At 31.4% G+C, this 27053-nt stretch overlaps 1 protein-coding gene and 2 pseudogenes across 1 annotated transcript; 1 reads left to right on the forward strand and 2 right to left on the reverse strand.

Annotated features, from left to right (window-relative positions):
- Positions 1-932: 932 nt before the first annotated feature.
- Positions 933-7584, reverse strand: LOC128184304 (uncharacterized). The gene is made up of 3 exons (XM_052853739.1): positions 6942-7584; positions 2080-2202; positions 933-1619 (listed from the first exon to the last, which is right to left on the reverse strand). Exons 1-3 carry the CDS (start codon positions 7582-7584, stop codon positions 1225-1227), a joined length of 1161 nt encoding a protein of 386 aa, XP_052709699.1. The 3' UTR covers positions 933-1224.
- Positions 7585-18208: 10624 nt separating this feature from the next.
- LOC128185481 (uncharacterized) lies at positions 18209-20996 on the forward strand (annotated as a pseudogene).
- A 112-nt stretch (positions 20997-21108) lies between these two features.
- LOC128184308 (uncharacterized) lies at positions 21109-26643 on the reverse strand (annotated as a pseudogene).
- Positions 26644-27053: the final 410 nt, after the last annotated feature.

A 27053-nucleotide genomic window follows, 5' to 3' on the forward strand; every position in this document is an offset into this window, starting at 1 on the left:
TGATCGCTCTATAAAGTTGGGGGAAGGAGGGGGCAGAACGAAAATTTAGGGAATGGGAGGTTAATAGTGTACCCCTAAAAAAAGTTTAGTTTTATATCTTGCATAGGATTTCCATTTTTTTTTGGTAAAATGGTATTTCATAAAGGCACAACGTCAAAGATTAAGTGTATGCAAAAATAAGTGTCAATTTCGAATGCTGTACAATATATTTTTTGTAATTCTACCGAGGGGCCAATTTTCCTTTGAACGCCTATAAAAAGTAATTGTTGCTCAAGTGAGCGATGTGGCCCCATGGGCCTTTTGTTAATTTTGAAATAGGTTTTACAAATAAACTAATCGCGATTTATTTCCCCTTCAGATCTGTGGAATGGCCTAAGTAGGCAGAACGTGTACAAAACGTTCATTTCAAATAAATGTAATCCCAATTTGAACATTTTAATGGAATTAGCGAAACATTTGCTATCTAATGAATATTAAGAGTTAATTAGGTTGGTCCCAAGTTTCATAATAAAACGCAGCCAAAAGTCAACGATTAATCTATTTAATTTTACTTCCTCAACAAAGGACAACTTCCATTTCTCTTCGGAAAATTCTTTGAAATATTTATGAAGTGAAAGAAACTGGAAGATGATATCGAAAGGTGGGCCCGTCAGAAAAGCTACATGCTTCCTGGCAGCTGTTTAGTGGGGTATATCTATCCGATAGCGCGATACTTGCTGTTTTCTTTTCAGAACAAAACCTCTTTTCGTATTCAAATCAACACACAACAGTCACGAGTTAGAACTATGTATTTGTAAATTAATAAGGAACTTTTGAAGGATGCCTTTGTAATACAAAAGAACTTGTAGTTTTGTTACACATTGCTTTATTCAGTATGTTAAATGCGTCACATGTTAGAATAGCATTATTATTGACATATAATATAATCAAATGACCCTGAGAAGGAAATAAATAAACGATTAAAAAAAAAGTCCGAAAGTCCGAAAAATCAATTGTTAAACAGTCAACTTTAATAGTAATTTAAAATAATTAAACACTTTAGTCGACGTCTACAGAATACATTACACATTAATCGTAGCAAACATACTTAAGTACAGTTCCCGTTAAAAAAAAAGTTTGCAAAGTTTTTTAAAAAGAATGCAGATATTATACTTTTTTACAAATTAAATCCTGAAAAAAACCCAATCAAAGCTAAACACATTAATGTGAATGAATACTTAAACTTTATGAAATAAGATATCCAGAGAATGTTGTTAAGGGTACAGAGTGGGTGTGATAGCCTTTTCCACTATAATGCCTCACCCATACACTGTCTCCCTTCTGGAGTTCTAACACTACCATGTTAGTCCCTGTACGGTATGATGCAGAACTATGACAATACGCTCGAACTTTAGACACGCTGTTTAATACTATATCTATGAAAAGAGATTGTGCACTGTTTTCTATAGCAGTAATGTAGAAGACGTATGTTCCACTTCTAGGCGAGGTGAAAACCCCTGTGCTGGGGTTGTATCCATTTCCGGTATTCGTGATGACCACATCAAATATCAAAGTCCCGCTATTCCAAGTAGAGCTAGGCGATGTTACTGAAGCAGTGAAGGCTACTTCTTGGTTTTGATCTAGAAATAGGGTTGTAAAAACACTTACATTCATGCTAATATCATTTTTTTTTCAAAAAGCATATTTTTTTCAACTAGGCAATACATGGGGGAAAAACAAAAATGTCGAATACATGTAAACATTATATTTCTCACGATCTTTTGTATTTCAAAAACAAATCTGATGTTCATACGTATGTGAAAAACCCAAATCTTCATGGAGTTATGGCATACCTATCATATATATATACATTACAAAAAATGTATGATTATACTACATTAAATATATATATATAGGAACAAAGCATTCTTTTTCTTAATGTCTTTTTATTTTTTATATATAAAAATAAACAAAGTATACACAAATTTCTAGCACAATAATCAACATACAGAATACACGTACTATATCATTTTAGGTTGATTGATTGTATTTAAATTTACATCCTCTATTTGAAATTACGTAAGAAAAGTTTACACATACCACATTTCGTTTGATTGTTACGGAATAGTTCCAAAGATGATACAGAAGCTGATAACCTCCACTGATCCGTTTGAAATTGGTCAATGTCAGCCTTAAGAGTCCTTGTGGTGTTACGAATGTCATCTAAAATGCAGAGAAAAAATGAATCAGCCTACGAATATAAAGATTTTATTCTATAATGACTGTTAAGACAATGTTTACCTAAAATAATTTTTTTTTATAAGAAAAGCTACTGCTAACAAGCACCATTTCTAGAATATATATTAAGGATTGCAACAATGTAAATGGTTACAAAATTACATGTAGCTACCGATTAGTTATATTAAATACAAATTGTTGTAATACATTTAAGGCCTTATGAGTAAGGATGGAAGAAAAATGGTCAGTAAGTGTGAATTGTAATTTCTGTTCAAACAACATGTCATTGCACTGTCTGTTTACTTTTTTATAATTATCATGGAGGCTAGATGGTAAAAAAATAGCCATCAGATCTGCCTGATACTGTAAAATATATTATTTTAAATTATTCATTAATTGTGTGTTAAGACGAATATATTAACACATTCGATCATAGGTGAAGTACGTGAGGATGGAATAGGCCTTGTCGATATAGAGTCTGAATTTATGGCCCATAAAGCTATGTGGATTCCACGTTTACTCAGTACAGTGATATCGAATATCTGATAAATACAAATGAGATGGTTGCCAAAGACTATGGTATAATTTTGATATAACTTTCCAGAGTTCTACAAGCAGGCTTTTATATGCTATAATCTATGCAAAGATGATAGTGAAAACAAAATATCTGCCTTTTCTACCGAATCTTTTTTATTACAGCCTATTTGGTTAAATATAGATTTGATTTTAAAGGTAAGACAATCTGCTTTGAAAATTTGATTAAAAGCGGAATTCTATATGCTAAGGTTATTTTTGAAGAAAGTGGAACTATAAACAGATCGTCTGATATATTCGATACATTGCGCGAAAGAACAAACTGGCTATGTGAATACAAAATAATAAAACTGCAATATCTCTGCAAGGCGTTGTCCGATTTTAAAACAGTTTTTAGTTTTGTGTTCAGTACAAAAATGTCTACAAAACGTAAAAATATACCAAAATCGAAATTTTGGAATCACTTCCGGTGACGACCGGAAGTGACGGACGACCTGCTCATATTAAAATTTGATAAGTTTAAAACATATTCTGATGAAAAAAAATTGTACATTTTTAATTAAAAAAAATTTTAAAACACAATTTTCTAAAAATGTTGTTTGAGCAGACCGGAAGTGATTGACGATCATGGTTTTACCTGATAGGCACTAAGAATTCAAAAATATTTTTTCCTGAAAATTTCAATGGTCTATTTTTAATCGTTTTTAAGAAAAAGGGAGAACAAAATCACTTAAAAAAAAAAAAAGAAAAACGAAAATAACGGTTGAGCGGAAGTGACGTCATCAATGAAAATGTAAGTGATAAAAGACCTTGATATTTTGTATTATTCGTGAAAATTTCATAAAAATCTGTTATATTTGAGATATTTGAGTTTTAAGAAAAATGTTAAGAACAAAAAAAGAATAATAATGATAGTGAAAAATAGAGAAAAAGAAACCTAACAAAAACACTAGGGTCTTCCGTTAGAAACGGAAGACCCTATTTACTTCCCATCAATACAACACCAAGACTTTTTATTTAAGATTGATCAAACGTAAATTTCAATCACCTTGTACATAATCCATATTAGAAAAAGAATTTAAGTTGAAAAGCGAAAATGTATGGGAATCAATATACATACAGAAATTAAAAATTAAAATTACCAAAGACAAAGCCTTAGCAGAGTTTAGTTACAAACTACTGAACAATCTGTTATGTAATAATCTTTCAGTGAGCAAATGGAATAAAAATATCACTGCTAAATGCAGCATAGTAACAAAATTGAAAATTCGAAAAATCTTATTTTTGATTGTGTTAATGTAGAACAAATTTAGAAAGCAGCAAGTCCTTAAATTTTGATATTAAATGGAAAAAAAATTGTTGTGGGGTTTTACTTGGAAAAAACACAGGTCAAAAGTTATATAACCTTTTATGTCATTTATTGCCTATAGAATATACAAATGTAAAATGTATTGTAGACAACAAAAATTTACGCGAATCAATTTTATTGATAAAAAAATCATTCAAAGAATATTTTATGACACTGTGCAGTTCTAGATATGACAATGCTTAAAAATACAAGAGAAAATGAGCTTTTTCAACTTTTGATATCTAAACTTTGACATTTGTAATTCTTTTTTAAGCAATAATATATCCGATACACATAGGGACTGTCTAAGCTTTACCTGGGGACGTAGTGATGGACTGTATAAAAATGTAGATGTAATGTCCACCGGGCAAGCGAGGGGTTCAGCTTATTTTACTACATAAACTTATGAATGTAACATTCCTATACCCGCTTGTGAGTATTAGTATTTTTTCGTGTACGATACATTATATATTATTATGTATGTTTTCTTATATGTATTAATGTGTGCTTAATAATGTACCTACATACTTGACAATGAATTGTGATTTAAAATGAAATTCATAATTATGTATAAGTTATTGATGACCACGATTTTGTAAATTGTTTTAAATAAAAATAAATTTAAACCCACACATTTAATCTAAGCTCTTCGTCTATTGGAGATTAAATTAGCATAAAAATGGCCGCGACTATTAAAGTCTTATTAAAATTAGACTTACAAATCCGCCTCTTAACAACAAACCTATACAACTAGTACGTGGTCATCTATAAGCAACTTTTCAAATAGCTAACGAAATCGCTGCAGTTGGAATATTGGCTGGAAGTTCAGATATAAGTTTATTTATTATCAATTACCTGTATCCCTGGGTGCCTCGTAAAGTTAATAACGTCAGAGCAAAGTGCGTGTATCAATTCAAAGTTTTTGTTATTGTTGTTTGCATGATTCACGAAAAAAGGAGATCGGATGGATAGTATACTATACACAATTTTGGCGAGAAAAACATAACTTGGCATGAAATAGACGACCGAGCATTAGAGTTGTAAAGTATAAAATAATAAAACCTTTTCAAGACTTGTTTTATAGAGCTTGTATCTGATTGGCTAATATGTTCATGTTTAGTTATTATTGAAAGACTGTCATGAGATGATCCCGCACGGGATGTTGATAGATTTTGTACAGCATATCGTAAAGATGTGGAAATATAAGTCTAATTAAAATTAGATTGACTTAACTCGGCATAAATTTAATAAATATGCATTTATTGATATGAAAGCAAATATTTGTAACTACGATCATAAAGGATTATTATCTAAAACGAAAGAGTAAAACTTTTATAGGCAACTTTAATTGATCATTCTCTGCTAACCCATTTAATAACCTATCTAATGAAATGAACCTATTACTGATTTTATTGTTTTAGATTAAAATATAGTAATGCTAAACGATATGTATATAGAATTCTTTGCTACAAATCTACAAAATATTAATGTGATGCTTTAAAGGAAATAAAGAATAATGTGCATAAATGTGTGCATTTGGATACTTATAACCAATTAGTATTTCGGAGCGATTCGGGATTTGTTTATTTCCAGTTTAGAAATTGATTGCAATTCCTGGAATTTACTGAAAGATCTTTAAAAATATTTATGCATTTGGTAAGATAAGCACTACTTACAAAAACAATTGGAATGTTTGTCTCTCTTGGTTAAAAAAACACCGTGCAAACAAAGAAAAATACACATTTTCTCATCATTAATTAAACCAATTGATAATCTCCTTGGATATCAAGGTAAGTATAAATGTATCACAAACCGCCCCTAACTTTTAGATGCAGTGGTCTCTGTTATGAAAAGTTAAAGTATATGGCTTTTAGATTAAAACTGGCAAAATTTTCAGATTCAAAATTAAATGGATATGTTGATTTTAACGCGAAGATAGTGAAAAGTATAGAAGCTTTCTAGAAATATGTATTTAAGTAATGTGCTGACCGCAGTAAAGATAAGGTTAGCAATAAAAACTGATATCGAGACATGTCATTTTATAAATAACCCCCCCCCTCCTAAATAAAATCCATCGCCTTCGTGGCATAAATTTCCCCCTTTTATCAGTTAACTTGTCTATTTGTTATTATAATTTTTAAAATATTTTTAATATTTTTAATGGGAATTGCTAAGGAGCCTCATAAAGAGCATCGTGCTTATAAGATTAAATGTTTTAGGACGATTTGTTCATGTGATTCTACTATGCATCTATGTTCATGTATGCGCATATGAGCATATGCTACTGGGAATTTCATCTAAAGTCAGACAAATGACAATACTAGCATATTTTATTTACACCTAACTTCATGATCAATACTGTCATATTTACTTGTATGTCATAGCTCGGTTGTCACTTTGGCAAACAGATACATATAAGGGTATACCCGTATTACATATTACGAAAACCAATATTTATATAATATATATCTCATATATATATCTATTTATATATCTTCATCAGACAAAGAACTTTATGAGAGGTCTACTTACCATAATTGATGCCATGCATTACTAATAATATTTCTGTATTATAATTTGGCCTCGACTAATGATTTCAAAGTAATCTAAAGATATTTTCTGTATATGATAAAACTTTATGTAGAATATATCGATTAGGTAAAATCCTATTCATGTTAATCATTTCATTTCAGAGAATACACGGGAAGTGTCATTATCTTAACATATTTCTATTCTGAACATTGTAAAATGAATATGTATATGCAATACTTTCCGGGAGTTTAGAAACACATTTTAACTAGGTTTTGAAATCAATATTTCTTTAAAAAACGAATACGCTTACCAATAAATCTCACGTGTTGTTTTCCTAGCTCCAACAATGCTGCAGATTGTTTTCGGTCGTTGTGAACTATGTCTGAGTTTATATTTTCCATTGAATTATTGTGATGCTGTAATATTTCGGCGGTTTCTCGCACATTAGTGTTAATATCAAACAACGTTATCGACAGATATCGAACCTCAATTTTTACGTCAGTAAGGGTGTTCGATAAGTCAGTCAAGTTTTCATTCAACTGATCTATGTCGGCTCTTACTTGAGCGCTGTTATTTTTTAGAAATTCGTTTTCCGTTTTTAAAAGTTTGACCTCCTCCTTCAGCTTAGATATTTCATGATCAGTAGATGTGTGAATCTTGGAAATCCTGTTTTCGGCTGCAGTGAGTTTTTCTTGTAATATCAACATGTCTTTCATAAGCGCGTGAACATTCTTGACCAACGTCATTCTGATGATGGTTTCCTGGTTTAGAAGCTGTCTAAATACGTCCACATTGTTAGAATCCAACGTATCAAGGTTGAGACTCGTTGCGTTTGTTGTTTCATCATCTGTTAGCATAGAAATGGTGGAAGTTTGAACTCTTGAAATTATCAGTAACATACAGAGACCCGTAAGAATCATCTTGAAGAATGTGTTTATGCAAAGAAAGTTCATTTCAGTTTATATAGTACCTGAACGACAAGGATTCTTTATTTGAAATAAGCATGTACTCTAAACAAGTACTGAATACTTGAGTTTTTGTTGAAAAGCTTTCCTTTGTTTATCACGTGTTTGGTAGTATTTGTAAGGAGATCCTCAGAAATGTCAATTACAAAAGTATTTCATACACTAAAAAACCCCCACAAGAAGTTGTTTTGTGATTGTTTTGAAGTATGTTAGTGTTTTCAAGTTGATAAATTTGCAAAGTGAGCAAAAAAAAGTAAGTGTTTCAAAACAAATCTCTGTCCCACTCCCAGATGTATTGTTCTTGTAATACAAGTATTTACAAGAAGATGATTTATGGTGAAATTCGTATTTTCCTGGTTGTAACTTCCTTGTGCGTAATGATAGAAAAAAAAAACCCCGAACACTATATTTGTCTTCGGATTCTAAGATTACATGCGTGTTACGGCTTTGTTGTTAATAAAGTTCCGTGCAGATAGCTTGAGAGAAATAAAAGTTTGAATAAAGTTTTTATTGAATCTAGATTGGGAATCAAGATATCGAACGTATTTCTTTTTCGATCTGAAAAAAAACCCCCACAATCTGTAAATACTCTGTTCAGATTCTAAAAATTAAGAGCAGTAGTTATTACTAGTAGTTACAGCCAATGCCATATTTCAGTTATGCTATAAGACATGCCCATTTTGTGTCGCTCAGCCTTTTATGATATCATTCGGTTATAGGCTTCGTAATGCTATCACAGAGAAAGACAGTTGAAAATGTAAATATTACATGATATAATCTTGTTATTCCCAAATGCAAATATTTACCTACCGTTCTGCATCCTAAATGTGGACAATTCTATCTCTCTACAAAGACATTTTGAATTTGTTTGATTTGCAAAGTATGGGGCACAAAAGTCTAGTTGTAACTCGAGATTATTAAAATAAAAAATGATTGAAATTTATAAATTTATTATTTTTATAAAATAATGATGGCTAAAATGTTCATTTAAAAGCAAAAAATCATGGATAGATATTTTTTTAGCTATTATTCAGGTACAGAGTGTGTTCACAATTTACACAGTTTTAGTATGCATGTATTTCTAAGTGTGTAATTCCTGAATACTAGTACTTATTTTTATAACGGCGAAATATTTTTAACACTAGGCAAAATGTTTTAAACATTTTTAGAATAAAAGATCTCATGTTAATATAAATCAAAAACGTTTTTACCTTTACTGTTTGATACGATAAAAATAAAGAGTTGGTATGCGAATACTTTTGATAAAAACTGGTATAAATGAAGATTACTGCGTAAAATTTTTACTGTGTTTTGTGATTGATGTTCCCTTTGTTTACTTGAAGTAGAAACAATTTGAAAGGTTTCGTAAACTGTGAAGAATCCATTGATATGTACCAATCTGAGCGTGCAAATTTACCATGCATCTTCCTTAAGAATTGCCCTGAAACTTTGAAAAATGAGAAAAAGTGCTGTGCATATGTCGTGGATTCAATGATACTTGTCTATTAAGAAACGAGACCCGATTTGGAGTATTCAGTCATATCTAATACTGTAGATTCCTTATTTTACGCGAGTACTTAATTCAGCGATTCAACGATTTACCATCAAATCGCGAGAACATAAAATCGCGAATGGCGAAATTTCATCATTGTTTCATGTAGTTTACATGTCTCCCAAAATTAAAAGCGAGATTTTAGAATTCGCGAGACGGGCTTCTCGCGATTTTACGCGAATATTAATTCCTCGCGTTTAATTAGGAATTTACAGTAATATGTTGACGCACTACTTACGGCGTTTATAGGTAAGAACGTTGTTGTTTATTTTTATAAAGACTTTGAATGGTTTATTAGTGATAAATCACTTATTTTTGCTAGCCACGGGTTTTTGGTCCACTTTGCTCCCAATAAACCCTTGGCGGATTTCATTACGAAAACTCGGTGATGTGGTGGCGCTATCTAGCGAGCAACGTGAGTTGCGCCCTTGAATATATACATTTGAATCGAATCAAACGAAGAACGGGTTATATACACACTACGGCATTATTACAACTTGAAAACTTGTTGAATATCGAATATCGAAACATAATAAACGATTCGAATTAAGTTATAACCTAGGGAAAGCACGGGGTGTTTTATTCATAGTGTTTTGTAAGGACCTGTGCCGGGAGTGAAAACGTCGCCGATTTATGTTAAAGCTGTCATGCCATAAAACCAGGTATCGTTGTCATGAATATTGCGGACCAAAGAAATCGTAGCTCATTGAACCTTTAAAAGCAATAATCATAAGGAGGAACGTATATACGAAAGGGATAGGCAACTTCTACATTCGTGTATTCATACATGTTTACCTCCCATGCTATCACGCGAGCCTTGACAAGTTTGTAGAACTATGCTCAATCTCAGTAAAATATGTGGGTTTTTAAAGCGATCTGGTTCGACCAATGTTGGGGAGGCACTGTACTCGAGAACTGTGTCTCAACTTGTTAAAAGCAACGAATGTTTTACCATAGTTCACACAAGTGTTTTCTTTTAAAGTTTATATTTAAAAGCACTGTGATTGGATCAGCTACTCGCAGCTGCAGCCAATCATAAAACGGAGCTTGTCACCGAGTTTTCGTAATGAAATCCGCCAAGGGTTTATAGGGAGCAATATGAACCGAAAACCCTTGGCTAGCGAAGATGTAAATCACCCAACAATTGAACAAATTTATCCCTCACAGATAAATACAATTATTGATAATAAATTAGTGTAATTTTCCTGGAAAATTTTACCTATACATCATGACTCAATATTTTATTTATTCCTGAGCATTCGCTATTGGCCTATTCATTTCAATCCTCGGTCGAGTGCAGAAGAAAATTAGTACAGAAAAAGTTTGGTATAGAGCTTTCATTACCAGGTGTTGTGGAAAGAAGAATCGGGATTAAGTTTTGACAGTTTTACTGATTATTTGTGACTTGCGATCAAAATATCCACATCCGATATTTCTCGTCATCCATGCAGGTGGAAATGACATTGGTAAAGATGATAACCCATTACGTAGACAACAAAAGTTTATAATCAAGGAATAAAGAATCATTCTGTGAGTATTATAAGGTGATAATTTCGGTCGGGGCGTAGTCAAATCCAATAAAGGCCAAATGGCTTTATGAAAGATTTGAACCACGCTCCGACCGAAATTATCACCTCAAAATATTCAACGAATGATTCTTTTTCACTTATATTTAAATCATTTCCAATTTTTACACTTTAAACGACATTATTTTAAAACCACTATTGTTAAATTAAATTATACCTAGATTAAATTGGCGACAAGCGATTTCAAACATTACAGCAGAGACATCTAGGCTAATGATTAATAGTTCTGTGGCTACTTTTGTTTTGAAGAAAGGTGATGCTTTGATTTCGTATGATTATATTAAACCTTATCAAACTAATCTCTTTCTGAATGACGGGGTTCATTTGTCTCGCTCTTGCAATCATGAATTTTTGTTAACGATGCTGTCAGCTTTAAGGCAATTTACTGAGGGTAAAAGTGTGTTATCCAAGCATGTGATCAAGAGTACAGGTTTATTGGGAACTATGTCGATTTGATTATGTGAGTGAGTAATTTTTTTCACATATCAGGTACAAAGGTGGATAATTTAATTTATGTTAAAAAAGCGCACAATTATCTAGACATGTATTTACTTGTGCAACTTTAGTTCAATATTTATGCATTTCGAAATAACAAAATACATAAAAAGGTTGCATTTTGTAGCGAAGGTACAGCCAATAGACCTTGTATACATCAAAAACAATTATAGAACATTTTTTATAACCTGTACATTTTTTTTCAGGAGAAGTGATAAAAAAACTTAAAAAGTTATATTTATTTGTACATTGTAGATATTAAAAAAAGTGAATAGGTTTCATTCGTCAAACAGAGACAGTATTTGCCAAAAAGAATTGTTTAACATGTCAGCTCCAAGGCAAACACGTAGCTTCGGGGAAGGGGAGAGGGAGGGGGAGAGGGAGAGTTCGGGGTCCCTCTTCACAATATTTCGATAAAATGAACGTACATGATAGAATAAATGACTATAACTCCGCCCACCTCCCGGATTAGGAATTTGAGGTTTGTCAGAAATGCTGAAACTGTAGAAAATATTGCATTATTCTACCGAAAAAGCTTTACAACATCCTTAAAAACGTTATTTTACAGTCCTAGAATGGTCTTAGAAAAAGTTAAGTGATATCCTAAAGTTATGACAAACTATTGCGTGTCCTAAATTGTTTAAAATAATAATTATAAATTTATTTCATTGACAAACTAAGATCAGAGACACTAAATAAACCAAAAAACTATGTTGTTTGTTATCCTCATTGTACTTAACATATGTTTTAAAAAGTTTAAGTATTAGAGCATTCAGTGCGGAATTGAAATTTTGTGACGTCAGCTGATGGCTATCGAGCCTCGGGACGAAATTCAAAGTTTGCATGAATATTAGTTGATAGCATTTTCAATGCGTTGGACTTAAACTTCAGGAAGAAATGTATAGTGAGAAATATCACATTTGAACTCAATGTTACACGCAAACCGGTAGGCATATCTGATTTATGTGACAAATTGACGCCTGAATCGACAAGGGGGTCAAAATGGCGTTGCACACCTTGTCTATTTATATATAGTAGGGGTAGAATTTTTCGATATATGATTTATTAAGCGACTGATTGATAAAAATTCAGGTGCCTGTGATTTAAGAGAGGTTCGAGAAACAGACTTAAAGCCAAGACGTTTCCTAAGATGTTCTTAGGACGCACCATATTCCTATTATAACTTCGTGAACATGTCTGTAGTACTTTTAACACAGAGTATGACAATTTCATTGCATTGCTCGGAAACTCGTAAACGAGGAATAATACAATGTGTACTTTTTATTTTTAGCGCTGATGACAATTTGCAAAAAATTTAATCGTAAAAATTAATCTATAGCTTTATGACTTTCCAGATTAACGGTATATATTTTCTAATTTAGCTTTACATCTATATGGATTGAAGCAAATGTTACCATGCAAGGACACAAAAAGATGATACCATATGTAGTACATGTACAATTACTCCCACAAGTGTTCCAGCTGGTGACTCTTTTGTGAATTATGGTTATTATTGCATTCAAATATACGGGGCTTTAGTCAAGCGATAATTAAAAACTCATTTATTTATATAAACTGTGTATCTTTTTTCTAATAAAATAATAGAACTATCTTTATTATATACCCCGTGTCTTTAACTCAAAACATTCCAAAAACGTAAAACCCCATTTACAAAATATATTTTATTTGATAAGTTATTTTAAACTTAATAGTTGGTAACAATTGCTCTGGTTTTCATTTTATTATTTTTCTTGTGATGATAACACATAATTGAGCTAAAACATATATCATCAAATGCAACTTAAACGTGTCTAAGCCAAAGCTAAGCCATCATTGTTCCATGCAACAATTAAAATTTAAATCTTATGTTTTGAATCTTATTCAATTTATTACGATAACATTTCAGCCAATGATCAGTGTGACTGAGTAATAGTCGAGTACTAGAATACTCGTTAACATAACTAATTATTAGTCTGTATTTAGTTTTAAGTTCAACTCAGCGCTCAAACTACTAGAATAAAATTCGGCGCCTATTTTTTATAGAATTAAGTTGATCAATGTGTTTTAGATTAATGTTTGTGCTGCAATGTCTTTAAATATAGAACAGCGATACTTTTAGACATCTTGTTAAATTCTTACAAATATTTATTTACTTTCACAAGTTAAGTTTTTATTAACAAAACATTGATAAGGAGTATGTTTTTATATTTCAATGGGCTTTTAACTCCACTATAAATAAAACAGTCAATAAAACGACGTAAAAATTATTTTATGATATTGACATGCATAAACAAAAACTATATATAAAATTTAAAAAATTAAACGTTTTACAGTCCTTAAAATTATGACACAATTACGTTAGCTAGTGATAACGTCAACAATCATACTATGACGTATTAATGCTTATTAATTATCTAAGATGCAAAGTTGGTCACTATGGATGTAACAAATTTGTATACAAACATAACCACCGATCTCGGTATCAGTGCCCTCAAATACTGGATCAATAAATATCCATATCGACAGCCGTTTCAGCAGAGAGTTTATCCTAGAGACAAACAGTTTAGTACTTAAAACAACACATTCTCTTTCAACGGCAAACATCATTTGCAACGGCTATGGGGACTAAAACTGGCCCGACTTATGCCACCCTCACATTAGGATACTTATATTTAGAAGAAACAATGTATGAAAAAACTAGACAGCAATTTAACCACCAAACCACACAAGATATAAAAAATGGATGGAAAAGATGTCTTGACGATTGGACTGTTTTATCATTTGGAACGAAAGCGACGCCAATTTAGCAGTCCTTTAGACATTGTGAAAAATCTGGACCCAAACATCAACTTTACGCTAGATGAAAGTGAAATCTGTTTTCCATTTTTGGATGTCCTCATCTCTAAATGCGTGGAAAATATTACCACTGACATGTATTACAGACCAACAAAAAACCATCAATACCTTCATTTCAGTTCTTGCCATCCGGACCATACTACACGCGCAATTCCACACAACTTAGCAAGTAGTAAAGTTACATTATTGATTGAAAGGGATCTTTTCTATATTTTTAAATGTGCTTGGTTGTTCATAATATTAACCATCAGATATACCTTTGATTTCAAAAATTCTAAAAAAAAAAAATAGACATTTTGAAAAAAGAAAATCTATAAATTTTAACTTTAAAGTTTTCTTAATAACAGATTTATATATTGTACTAGGATTTTCACCATGTGTTTTATATCGCCATTCCACACTTACGAAACATTCTAGGAATGTTAAAAACTTCACAGTTTGAATGTTTTCAAATATTTTGACACAGAAATCTTCGTTTTGGCGATATATAAATATTTGCACAGCGTTAATTTAGTAACAAAAGAAACAGTTATTTCTAAAGCCCCTTTTGATAAGATAATATGTATTTAAAGTCGGGTTTTGCTAACAATAAACATTAACTCTGAGGAGCTATTTCTTGACTACGTAATACTATTACATATAATTACAACATTAAATATACAATATCAGTATCACACAGCTAAGAGAATAACTACAAACATACAACAAGAATACTTTTAGATAAATAATACCACAATTATTCTGACCTACTGAAATTAACCCTGTTTTGGTAATTTAGCGACAAGCGTAAAAATTACAACAGTTTCCATACCAACTATTTATGTTTGATTTGAATTGCTCAAAAGAAGTAATGTTTCTAAATAACACCAGAGTTTTGCAGATTCATATCTAAAAGATCTCTAAGATAATGTGTTGTTAATCTTATTTTCGGTAAAACAGCTGTATTTTTATATCTAAAAGAATATGGCATTTCTTTAATTTAGATAACATCCTGCAGGTTAAAAAGACTTTTATTTAAAGTCTTAAAACATTCTATTGCCATTGGTCTGATACGCCGGAGTTTAGTCCGTGGTATAGTATAGGTTTGTGTGCATTTTGTCGCAATCGAATTAAATGATTTATAACCTTTCAGGCAATACCACTGAATTTAATATTTCTCTGTTTGCTGGTACATGTAGAGAATTGTTTTAGTTGACATAAAAACCATTTTTCCGTGTTTGAACGAAAAGTACCTTTCAAATGTACTAATAATATATACGAGTGCCTGTCGCAATAAAATTTTCGAAACCTAAGTAATGGTTTTATAATGGTTTCTGGAACCACTGATATTCTGAACCTTGATTACTTCCAGCAGAAAGCAATGAATTTAAGTGAAAACAGGGTGAAGTGTAATTTTAAAAATCGGTTTATAATGAACGTGTTTATTCTCAGAATTATATAATTTTAAACATAAATGTTACATGAGAGAAGATACAAGTAATTTAAAATTTCTATTCTTACCATGCTTTAAGTAAAGAGAAAAAGAGTACAGTTTGGTGGGATCAATCAAGTGACTGCAAAATTGAAATTCATTTCATGTGGTTGTATACATGACTATATTGGAAAGGTCCCTAAATGAAATACATGTATTTGTTTTATCTTCAGTTAGTAGACCACGTTAGTCCAAACTCGATGTAATGTATACCAAAATCTTTTCAATGGAAACGTGAACTGCAATACCTGCAGAACATAATATAATTAGGGTCTTCCGTTTCCAACGGAAGACCCTATTGTTTTTCTTCGGATTCTTTTTCATTATTATTATTCTTCCTCTGACTTTTTTTGTGGCTTATATCTCAAAAAGTATTTAACCGATTTCCACGAAATTTTCAGAACTTATTTGGTATCGTAAATACTCGAGGTTTTTAAAATTTAAACATAAGACGTCACTTCCGGTTTCAGAAATTGACGGTTTTGTAAATTTTTAAGGGTCATTTTGTCCACGCATCTCCTCCGAAACTAATCAAGATAGAAGCTTGAAATTTTCAGGTATTGTAGATAAATGTATGTAGATGTACCCCATTGCCTTCACTTATGGAAATTGTGCGAGGCTTTGATGCTCGCCTGAACCTGAAAATAAGCACAAAATTTTTCCACGAAATTTTTTAACATTTTCTGAAATATCTTTTGATGTATACATATTTTGTGAAATAATGTAATGCAAAAGATGTTTATTTTTGCAAGACCTTTAATTTGATATAAAGAAAAAGGGGCTGGCCCCTCAAATTAGGGGCCTAGAGGGCTCTAAAATCTTCTTACAATAACCGTTTACTGAACAATAATTTGTTATCAATCATAGAAGCAAAAATGTTTATTGTACAACTGTTTATCTATAAAGTACCATAGCTTAGTCATATATTACGTAATTAGGGGTTTCAAGGGGCCAGAAGTTCAAAACACTGATCATTTATTTCGGAAAAAGGAGAAACATTTTGAAAAGCAATGTAGAACAAAAGTTGCTCAAAATAATGTTCTGTAGAATATGCCACTTTAAATTTGTTGATGATGGCCCCACTAAGGTTTTTAAGGGTCGGCCCCTAAAACACATTTATACAGATATCTCGAGAACAGTTAACACTTTGTGAACACTTGGTGAACTAAATATGTTTATATTTGCAAGACCTTTAATTTGATATCAAGAAAAAGGGGCTGGCCCTTCAAATTAGGGGCCATGAGGGCTCAAAAATCTTCTTACAATAACTCTTTACTGAACAAAAATTTGTTATCAATTATAGAAGCACAAATGTTCACTGTACAGCTGTTTATCTTTTCAGTACCATAGCTAAGTCATATATTAAGTAATTAGGGGTTTCAAGGGGCCAGAAGTTCAAAAATTTGATCATTAATATCTGAAAAAGGAGAAATATTTTGAAAAGCAATGTAGAACACAAAATGTTAAGAATAATGTTCTTAACAATATGGCAATCAAAATGTTTTGTTGGTGGCCCCGATAAGGAGTTAAAGGGTCGGCCCCTAAAACACAGCTGTTCAGATATCTCGAAAATGTTTAATAATTCGTGAATACATGTGAACAAAATATGTTTACTTTTGCGAGACCTTTATTTAATATAAAGAAATAAGTGATGGCCCCTCTAATTAGGGGCTAAAAGGGCTAGTAAGTCTTTTTATGATAACTTTTTTATAAGCGATAATTTGATATTTTTCATTTAGCAAAAACAAAGAACTTTTTAAGGTTAATCTAACGCTGAAATTCGTTTTAAAAGCGGACCATGCACTACAGAGAAATTTGGGCTTAAAATTTGATTTTTCCGGAAATTATGATTCTGCGTTCTTGGTTTAAAAATCATTCATACCAAAAATAATCGTGTCAAGTCGTACATGAACACATTCGGGTTTATATTGTTAAGACATTCTTGATATCGGAAAGGTTTTTGTTAAGTCGTACTTAAAATTATTCGGATTTTGTTAAGTCGTACCAAGAATTATTCGAATTTTTTTCTTTTTGTTTTAGTTACACTTGTTCTTGGCTTAAGAACTCTGCTTCTTACAGGTACTTCTAGCTTTTCTCTCGACATTAACGGAAGACCCACTCGTTGCTTTGCAACGAGCTTTGCTCTAGTTGAATTTCTTATTCTTTTTGAATGTATACTAGGTTCTTATAATTTCTTGCAAAACCTTACAAAAAGGATTTTAGTGATGTAATGGGAGAAAGTTAAAAATTTTTTTAGCCTGATAAATTTGCAATATGCGTTTCTTAAAATATATTTAAACTAGTATTGTTTGAAATGAATTGAAAATGATGGATGTTTGCAGGAGCCCTATGTTGTAGGAAAACTGTACTCTTAGTACACTATAGCGCTTCATAATAACGTGGTATTTAAGATTTATCGAACATTATTAGTACTATCATTAAATTGAATCAACAAGTTTTAAAAAAAAACATTGAAGCATTTTACCACCACTAAACGTGTGTTATGTTTTAATTTAAAGAACATCTATTGAATAAGAATTATTTCCCGAATGTTTTTTTGATTCGTTGTTTGTCATAATGTTAAAGATCCACCAAAATTTAATGAGATTAAAGTTGTCATATTAATGCTTTTTTAAAATTTTATTTCATAGAATGGTGGTGATATTGTTTTTCCTCTTATTCCCGACAGTACTTTGTATAGCATCGGCTGCCGACACTCCCTATAAGGACATCAACTCTGACGCCTGTCGTCTGCTTGTCGCGGCCTAATCTAATTTTTGCACCACTGCATCAGCACAAGTGGAATGCCCATCTTTCTGTGGACTTTGTAGTGAGTTGTTAACGATGTCATATTGAACGATGTCATAATTTTACATATTTTTCATAAGATAATTTTGTCACAAAGATTGATCGTTTCAAATACCGATACCTTGACTCCCCTTGCTTGATGTTTTGCGCATTTGGAATGTCCCCCTTCAGAAGGATCAATTAGTGAATTGTTATCTTATGAACAGATAACAAAAATAAGTGCAAGATGAATTCTAGAGATCAAATTCGAATGTCTCTTTCATTCATCTTTTACCTAATATGACTATGTTTTTTTAATTTGATAACTATTTTTTATCTTCTCATTGTATCGCGGTTTCCGTTTTATCGCGGTATGTTCCAAAAACTAGCATTCCCTTTTTTCCGCGATTTTCCGCAAAGAGCTCATGCACCAACCCCAGGATGAGTGCAGAAATGGTTTTCAAATATATCGGCAAATAGAAATTTTCTCACACGTAATAGTTACCCCAGAGGTAAATCGAGTTCAAAAGTCCACAGTGCATTTGTTGAAAAATGTAAATAAAAAGTATCATAAAATCAAATTTCATTTCATATGCACTTTGAGTGACTTTGCTTTTATGATAATCATGTTTTTATTTTAAAAATCCGTCCTTTTTAATTGAAACAGGCTTCTAGATTTTCAATGCTGCGATACTATGGAACTCTATATAAATTTTAAAGGTGAATAAGACTTGTGATCTAAAAAAAACCTAACAAAATAAAAGAAGTAATTTGAGAAATTGATGTTCCTCAGAAAAGCTAGTCTAATACAAGTTTTATGAACAGCATTTAATGACATGTGAAAGTGACAATTTTGGAATATCGTTTTTTAGTGAAAAAATAAGTACCCCGATATTACGAGACAACAGTAAACCTATCCCCAAAAATGCTTTGAATATAGATATCTTGACAATATGATTATTAACCGAACATATCGTAGTTTTCAATAAATTCAATTTAGAAATATTAAACCAATATGATTTTTAAACATGCGTACTTTAAAATGGTTTGAATGTTGGTTTTTAAAAGCAAGAACGTGTTACCAATGTCATGGGGTTAATGATCCTACAACTTGCACTACTTCCGTAAACTGTGGAGTCGTTTAAGTAAGAATTTTTTTTCAATAACACCGAGCATGGTTTTGCAAGTTAATCAAATATAATATCTTTGAAAGATTGCTTGTAGAAGAGACAACTATAATCGTTTTTATTCTATCAAAATTATACACATTTGCTGATTTTGACATTTGGTTTTGCAACAATGCATTGTTTCGGAGACGATCGGAGATGACTTCATTTACAATAACAATTTGGGATGTGTTGATAAATCGGTAAAGACATAAACTATTTTTCATGTGTTTTAATAAAAAATAAAACAAGTTTGTATTCAGTCTAATAATTAAAGTGTTCATTTAAACAATTTAATTGGATGTGTGATGTTATGAAACTATATGTTATGTTGACATCTATGAAATATCGTCAGTATTGTACCTCTGGGACCGATCTGCCCCATTCCCCGCCCGCGGTGGGAAGAAGAGCCGTGTACAAACGTAACCTACAGTTTGGCTGCTGTGACACGGATCTCTGTAACAACAAACTGCCGTCTGAACTGGAACGTATGGTTTTCTACATTATTTGATGTTTTATTGAAATTTAACTTTGTTGAATGCTAGTACATATATGAGTTAGATATATTGGAGCCGTTTTAACAAAAGCTGGAATTTTCAGTGGGATGTTACTTTCTCGTTTGCTAATCAAAACAAGTTATTTCTGTTCTGATGTGTGAAAAACACGCGTTTTCAACATTAACATACAGCCGTGGATGAAGTCGATCAAGTGCCATTGTGTTCAATCAATGTATTCATATCTATAAGCAAATGACTGAAAAGATAACCATAAGTTAGATCTAACCTTCATATCGGAGTTTGTCACTTACTGCCCAAAGTCCAAGCTCTTGTCAAAACGACTTTCTTCTGATGTGACCTAAGCTTTAATTAAAATCTAATAATTAGGATTTTCAATCCTTAGTATCATAATTGCACCCTTTTATATACTTATTGCCGCAACAACCTGTCCCTCTGGAACTCACGAATTTAAGGATGGACAGGTGCACGTGTGCTATTACATGTATCTACTGAAACAAGAGCGCAATGCCGACGACGGCGCCAAAGCATGCGCTGACACATTCCATGGAGGAAAACTGGCCTACATTCCGTCAAGAACTGCTGACGAATTTATAAAATCATCCATCCGCTCTGAATTTGCGTCTGTATTCAACTTAGAATATTAGTCGTATTATATAATTTAAGACCTAACATTTGCCTTCTTAAATAAAAACCTTTGAGTTAAATTTATATTATATGAAGAGATTTTTAGCAGCCAGCTTATAATATTGATAGCAATAAAATAACACATTAATAAATGAGATTTGTAAATTTGATAGAGGTGACCACTCAGGAACATTTATTGGTGTCTTTGATAAAGAGCACGAGTTGTCTTTCGTGGATACGGATGGATCCCCTCAGGTATTTTTTGATTGGCGACACGGCCAGCCAAATGATCCGAATGTAAATGACCCGATCCGGACAACCGCACAAATTCTTATTATTTTCTAAGATTATGATTTTAAAAAAAAGCATCTTCAGTATACATTCATACAAAATTTAACGCAAATGCATTTTACAATTGGTGTGAACATTTTATTTACATTCTTCTTGAACCTGCATTTCATTTGTCGGGTTTGGGATACACCATAAAGAAAGTCGTGTTCGGTGGATTACCATTAGTGGGAGTATACATAGCATAGTTTCGGTGGCTGTAATATTCAAGCTACCTCAATGGTAGTTGTACGTAAAACCCCGCATCATATAATTCAAACATCAATTTCTACAATAATAAACATTTCAAAATTACTGATGGTACATGTATTACAGACAAGATTCTAATAAGGTCAAATACCCAACAATGCTTAAATTCTCTCCTGCAAAACAGAGTGTATCTCGAATCAGATATGTGCAAGTTAAGATTAAACGTTTACTAAAATTGTGATTTAGTCATGATCCATTTTTTAATTATACATATCATAATTATAATACATTTATAATGGTATTGGAGAGCATGCGCGGATCCAAAAAAAATGTCCAGGTGGATTGAATGTCGGAGGGGGGCCTACACTAATCACCAGAATTCTTGACAAGCAAAGAAAAAAATATAAAAAATATTTATTTTGTTTATAAAAATATTTACGGGGGGGGGGGGGGGTGGCGTAGTATACCTATAGCTCCAAAATAATATCAAACCTAGAAAAATAAAATTCCCAAAATCATGTAATACCCCCCCCCCCTCCCCCAGATCTGCGCATGGAGTGCATAACACTAATGTATTAGAGAGCTTGATTTAAACCATCATAACACAATTCATCATTCAGAGGAATATTTAGACAACCACAATGTCAATTTCCGACTACAGACGCTAATGAAACATCATCTTCACAGACTGGTAGTCTTTTTTTCAAATGGTTAATTTTATTGATTGTTATAATGCATATATAAAAGTTAAAGTTCATGGTTGTGACCAATATTTGTTTCTTTGACTTTTAAACGAAACGTACTAAAAAGTTCTATAAATATGAATAAAGTGGTTGTATATTTTATAACAGTCTTTAAATTTCAATTATTTCAGAGTATCTGAACCCAATACGATCTATACAAAATCACTATATACTAGAGCACTAAAATATTTTCAGACTATCTGCAAATGAAAAAAAATATATATACACTGCGTATATCTTTGGAAATGTAGTTCAAAGAAGCAAGAAGTAAAAAGAAACGACCCATTTTGATCAGTTTACGTCAATCCAAGATGTAGAGCTATATATAAAGCAAAGGGAAATTTCATAGTACTAAGTTTTGACCATTAAATATTGATTCATTTAAGGTGACTTCTGATCTGAAAATCTTAGCTGTTTCTAACTTGATAGAAAACTATTTGTATAAAATGACGGTGAAACATTTTACAGAGAAGAACACATTACACATATCGCGATTAAATATAATGAACTTTCACATGAATAATATCTATAAGAACACAGTAATACACAAAACGCGAAAAATAGAAGTTTAGTCTGTTAAACGTTTTGTACCTCTGTTTTTAAAAGCAACATGGGATCATTGAGCTCCCCTCTGTGTTCATACGGGAGATGATAGCAGAGACAGTAGTGGTAGTGAACACGGATAGAATGATGGGAGACACAGAAGTAATGCTGGATCAAAACAGAACAAAACAGATAATAAAACCTTACTGAAGTAATGCTGAATCAAAAAAGAAAATAAAACCCTGCTGAAGTAATGCTGAATCAAAACAGAAAATAAAACCTTGCTAATGTAATGCTGGATCAAAACAGATAATAAAACCTTGCTGAAGTAATGCTGGATCAAAACAGATAATAAAACCTTGCTGAAGTAATGCTGGATCAAAACAGATAATAAAACCTTGCTAAAGTAATGCTGGATCAAAACAGATAATAAAACCTTGCTGAAGTAATGCTGGATCAAAACAGATAATAAAACCTTGCTGAAGTAATGCTGGATCAAAACAGAAAATAAAACCTTGCTGAAGTAATGCTGGATCAAAACAGAAAATAAAACCCTGCTGAAGTAATGCTGAATCAAAACAGAACAAAACCTTACTAAAGTAATGCTGGATCAAAACAGATAATAAAACCTTACTGAAGTAATGCTGGATCAAAACAGATAATAAAACCTTGCTGAAGTAATGCTAAATCAAAACAGATAATAAAACCTTACTGAAGTAATGCTGGATCAAAACAGATAATAAAACCTTGCTGAAGTAATGCTGGATCAAAACAGATAATAAAACCTTACTGAAGTAATGCTGGATCAAAACAGATAATAAAACCTTACTGAAGTAATGCTGAATCAAAACAGATAATAAAACCTTACTGAAGTAATGCTGAATCAAAACAGATAATAAAACCTTGCTAAAATAATACTAAATAAACCATGTATTAAATCAACATAAGTAATACAAACTTACTACAGTAATGCTAAATAAACCATGTATTAAATCAACATAGGTAATACAAACTTACTGAAGTAATACTAAAACAACTATATATTAAATCAACATAGGTTATACAAACTTACTGAAGTAATGCTAAATAAACCATGTATTTAATCATTAAAGTTATACAAACTTACTGAAGTAATGCTAAATAAATCATGCATTAAGTCAACATTGGTAATGCAATCTGACTGAAGTAATGCTAAATAAACCATGTATTAAATCAGTATATGTAATACAATCCTACTACAGTAATGCTAAATAAACCATGTATTAAATCAACATAGGTAATACAAACTTACTACAGTAATGCTAAATAAACCATGTATTAAATCAACATAGGTAATACAACTTTACTGAAGTAATGCTTAATAAACCATGTATTAAATCAACATAGGTAATACAAACTTACTGAAGTAATGCTAAATAAACCATATATTAAATTAACATAGGTAATACAAACTTACTGAAGTAATGCTAAATAAACCATATATTAAATCAACATAGGTAATACAACCTTACTGAAGTAATGCTAAATAAACCATGTATTAAATCAACATAGGTTATACAACCTTACTAAAGTAATGCTAAATAAATCATGCATTAAGTCAACATAGGTAATACAAACTTACTGAAGTAATGCTAAATAAACCATATATTAAATCAACAAAGGTAATACAAACTTACTGAAGTAATGCTAAATAAACCATGTATTAAATCAACAAAGGTAATACAACCTTACTGAAGTAATGCTAAATAAACCATGTATTAAATCAACATAGGTTATACAAACTTACTGAAGTAATGCTAAATAAACCATATATTAAATCAACATAGGTAATACAAACTTACTGAAGTAATGCTAAATAAACCATATATTAAATCAACATAGGTAATACAAACTTACTGAAGTAATGCTAAATAAACCATGCATTAAATCAACATAGGTAATACAACCTTACTGAGGTAATGCTAAATAAATCATGCAGTAAGTCAACATAGGTTATACAAACTTACTGAAGTAATGCTAAATAAATCATGCATTAAGTCAACATAGGTAATACAAACTTACTGAAGTAATGCTAAATAAACCATGTATTAAATCAACATAGGTTATACAAACTTACTGAAGGAATGCTAAATAAAACATATATTAAATCAACATAGGTTATACAACCTTACTGAAGTAATGCTAAATAAACCATGTATTAAATCAACATAGGTAATACAAACTTACTGAAGTAATGCTAAATAAACCATGTATTAAATCAACATAGGTTATACAAACTTACTGAAGTAATGCTAAATAAACCATGTATTAAATCAACATAGGTTATACAAACTTACTGAAGTAATGCTAAATAAACCATGTATTAAATCAACATAGGTAACACAAACTTACTGAAGTAATGCTAATTAAACCATATATTAAATCAACATAGGTAACACAAACTTACTGAAGTAATGCTAAATAAACCGTATATTAAATCAACATAGGTTATACAAACTTACTGAAGTAATGCTAAATAAACCGTATATTAAATCAACATAGGTAATACAAACTTACTGAAGTAATGCTAAATAAACCATATATTAAATCAACGTAGGTTATACAAACTTACTGAAGTAACGCTAAATAAACCATATATTAAAACAACATAGGTTATACAAACTTACTGAAGTAATGCTAAATAAACCATGTATTTAATCAACACAGGTAATACAAGTTTACTGAAGTTATACTAAAACATCGTGTATTAAATCAACATAGGTAATACAAACCGACTGAAGTAATGATAAATAAACCATGCATTAAATTAACATAGGTATTACAAACTTACTTAAGTAATACTTAAACACCATGTGTTAAATCAACATAGGTAATACAAACTTACTGAAGTAATGATAAATAAACCATGTATTAAATCAACATAGGTAATACAAACTTACTTAAGTAATACTAAAACACCATGTAATAAATCAACATAGGTAATACAAACTTACTGAAGTAATGCTAAATACGCTATGTATTAAATCAACATAGGTAACACAAACTTACTGAAATTATGCTTCAAAACAGATAAAAATAATTGCAGACGTACTGAAAGAGGGCTACCAAGACCGATGTTACCATTGTAGATGACGGGTGTTTACAGGTTACAGTTCAGTGATGTAAAGAACTTAAAATAAGATTATTATATTATCCGACGCGATTCAGGTACATAAATAATATTGAGGACTGATACATACGCTGTCCCTGTCGTACAGTTGTTGGTTTGCTCATATCTTTCCGGGGTTGGCCTCGGGGTTGTAGTAACGTGTGTTGTAGTCACGTGATGAGTCGTTTCCGGTAGCACCGCAGCAAGGAAGATGCTCTGTTGTATGTGTTTTCGATAAATTTCATTTATACAAGAATAATGTTGAATAAAAGAAATCAAAGATATTTTTTTATAAAAAGCATGCTAGAGTCACTTGAAAGTTCAGAAAGGCCAGTTTGATTGACAGTCAGTAGATATACATGACTGGTAAATGTCTTGAGACTTTCAAATATGAACTGCAAGTATGATATCTAAAACAGAGGATATACATTTGGTATTTAAGTTCAAGTTAATAACATACGGATTTCTAGGAGGATGAACAATCTTACGAGTATGGTGTATTTGCTTTTTGTATTGTTAATATCTTTACATAAACAACTTTGTTTTGTCTTTTTGTCGAAGATTGCAAATCATAGAACGCTCTAACTTTTGTAATTCAATATATAGAACATGAAAATTAGAAGAAGACAACGATTTGGCCGCTGGTATCTATCAATGCCCTTTGTTGACAATAAACTATAAACTTTTGTTGAAATATGATTTTTCTTCTGTTTAAAGACATAATTAATATTGGGAAGAGACAAACCAACTATATAAGCATACAACTATTGCAAAGTCCTAGAAAGGTGTTCAAATGACTTGATCCGGACTCGATTGTATAGTCATACGAGCACGTCTATATTAGTTTTATTGAATTTATATCAATATATTATTGCTTTGTTTAATAGTTTTACTTGTGTTTTCTGTCAATCAATCTGACAAACAGTAACAAAAACTACAGAATGAAACCTTTTTTCACATTTAATAACAAACTTACCAAAAATGGGGTCAGACAAATAGCAGAAAGAATGAGTGTTTTCATGACGAATCCTTATCTCTCCGTATGGAGCGACCTCTAGGATACTTACTTAGTACCTATGTAATAGACAATCTATTAAATGAAAAAGGAATCATTCTTTGAGTATTATGAGTTGATAATTTCGGTCGGGGCGTAATTAAATCCATCAGAGCCCGAAGAGCTTTATGATAGATTTGATTCCATTGTTTATCTATACGGGTTTTCGGAAACGAATTCGTAATAGATATCATTATGATACACGTAGTTTCTATTCTTTAGTTTTGTAAGATTATTTATTGATTGACCAATGCATAACCAAAGCCGATTCACTAAATGTTGATACCGCTTATCAGAGCTGATTGTGTCGTAAAATATTTATTTGGTTAAAATATATTTTTAAAAAAATATGATTTTAATATCTTTCACACAATCAA

Source organism: Crassostrea angulata, chromosome 5, assembly GCF_025612915.1.
Source record: "Crassostrea angulata isolate pt1a10 chromosome 5, ASM2561291v2, whole genome shotgun sequence".
Lineage (NCBI taxonomy): Eukaryota > Metazoa > Mollusca > Bivalvia > Ostreida > Ostreidae > Magallana > Magallana angulata.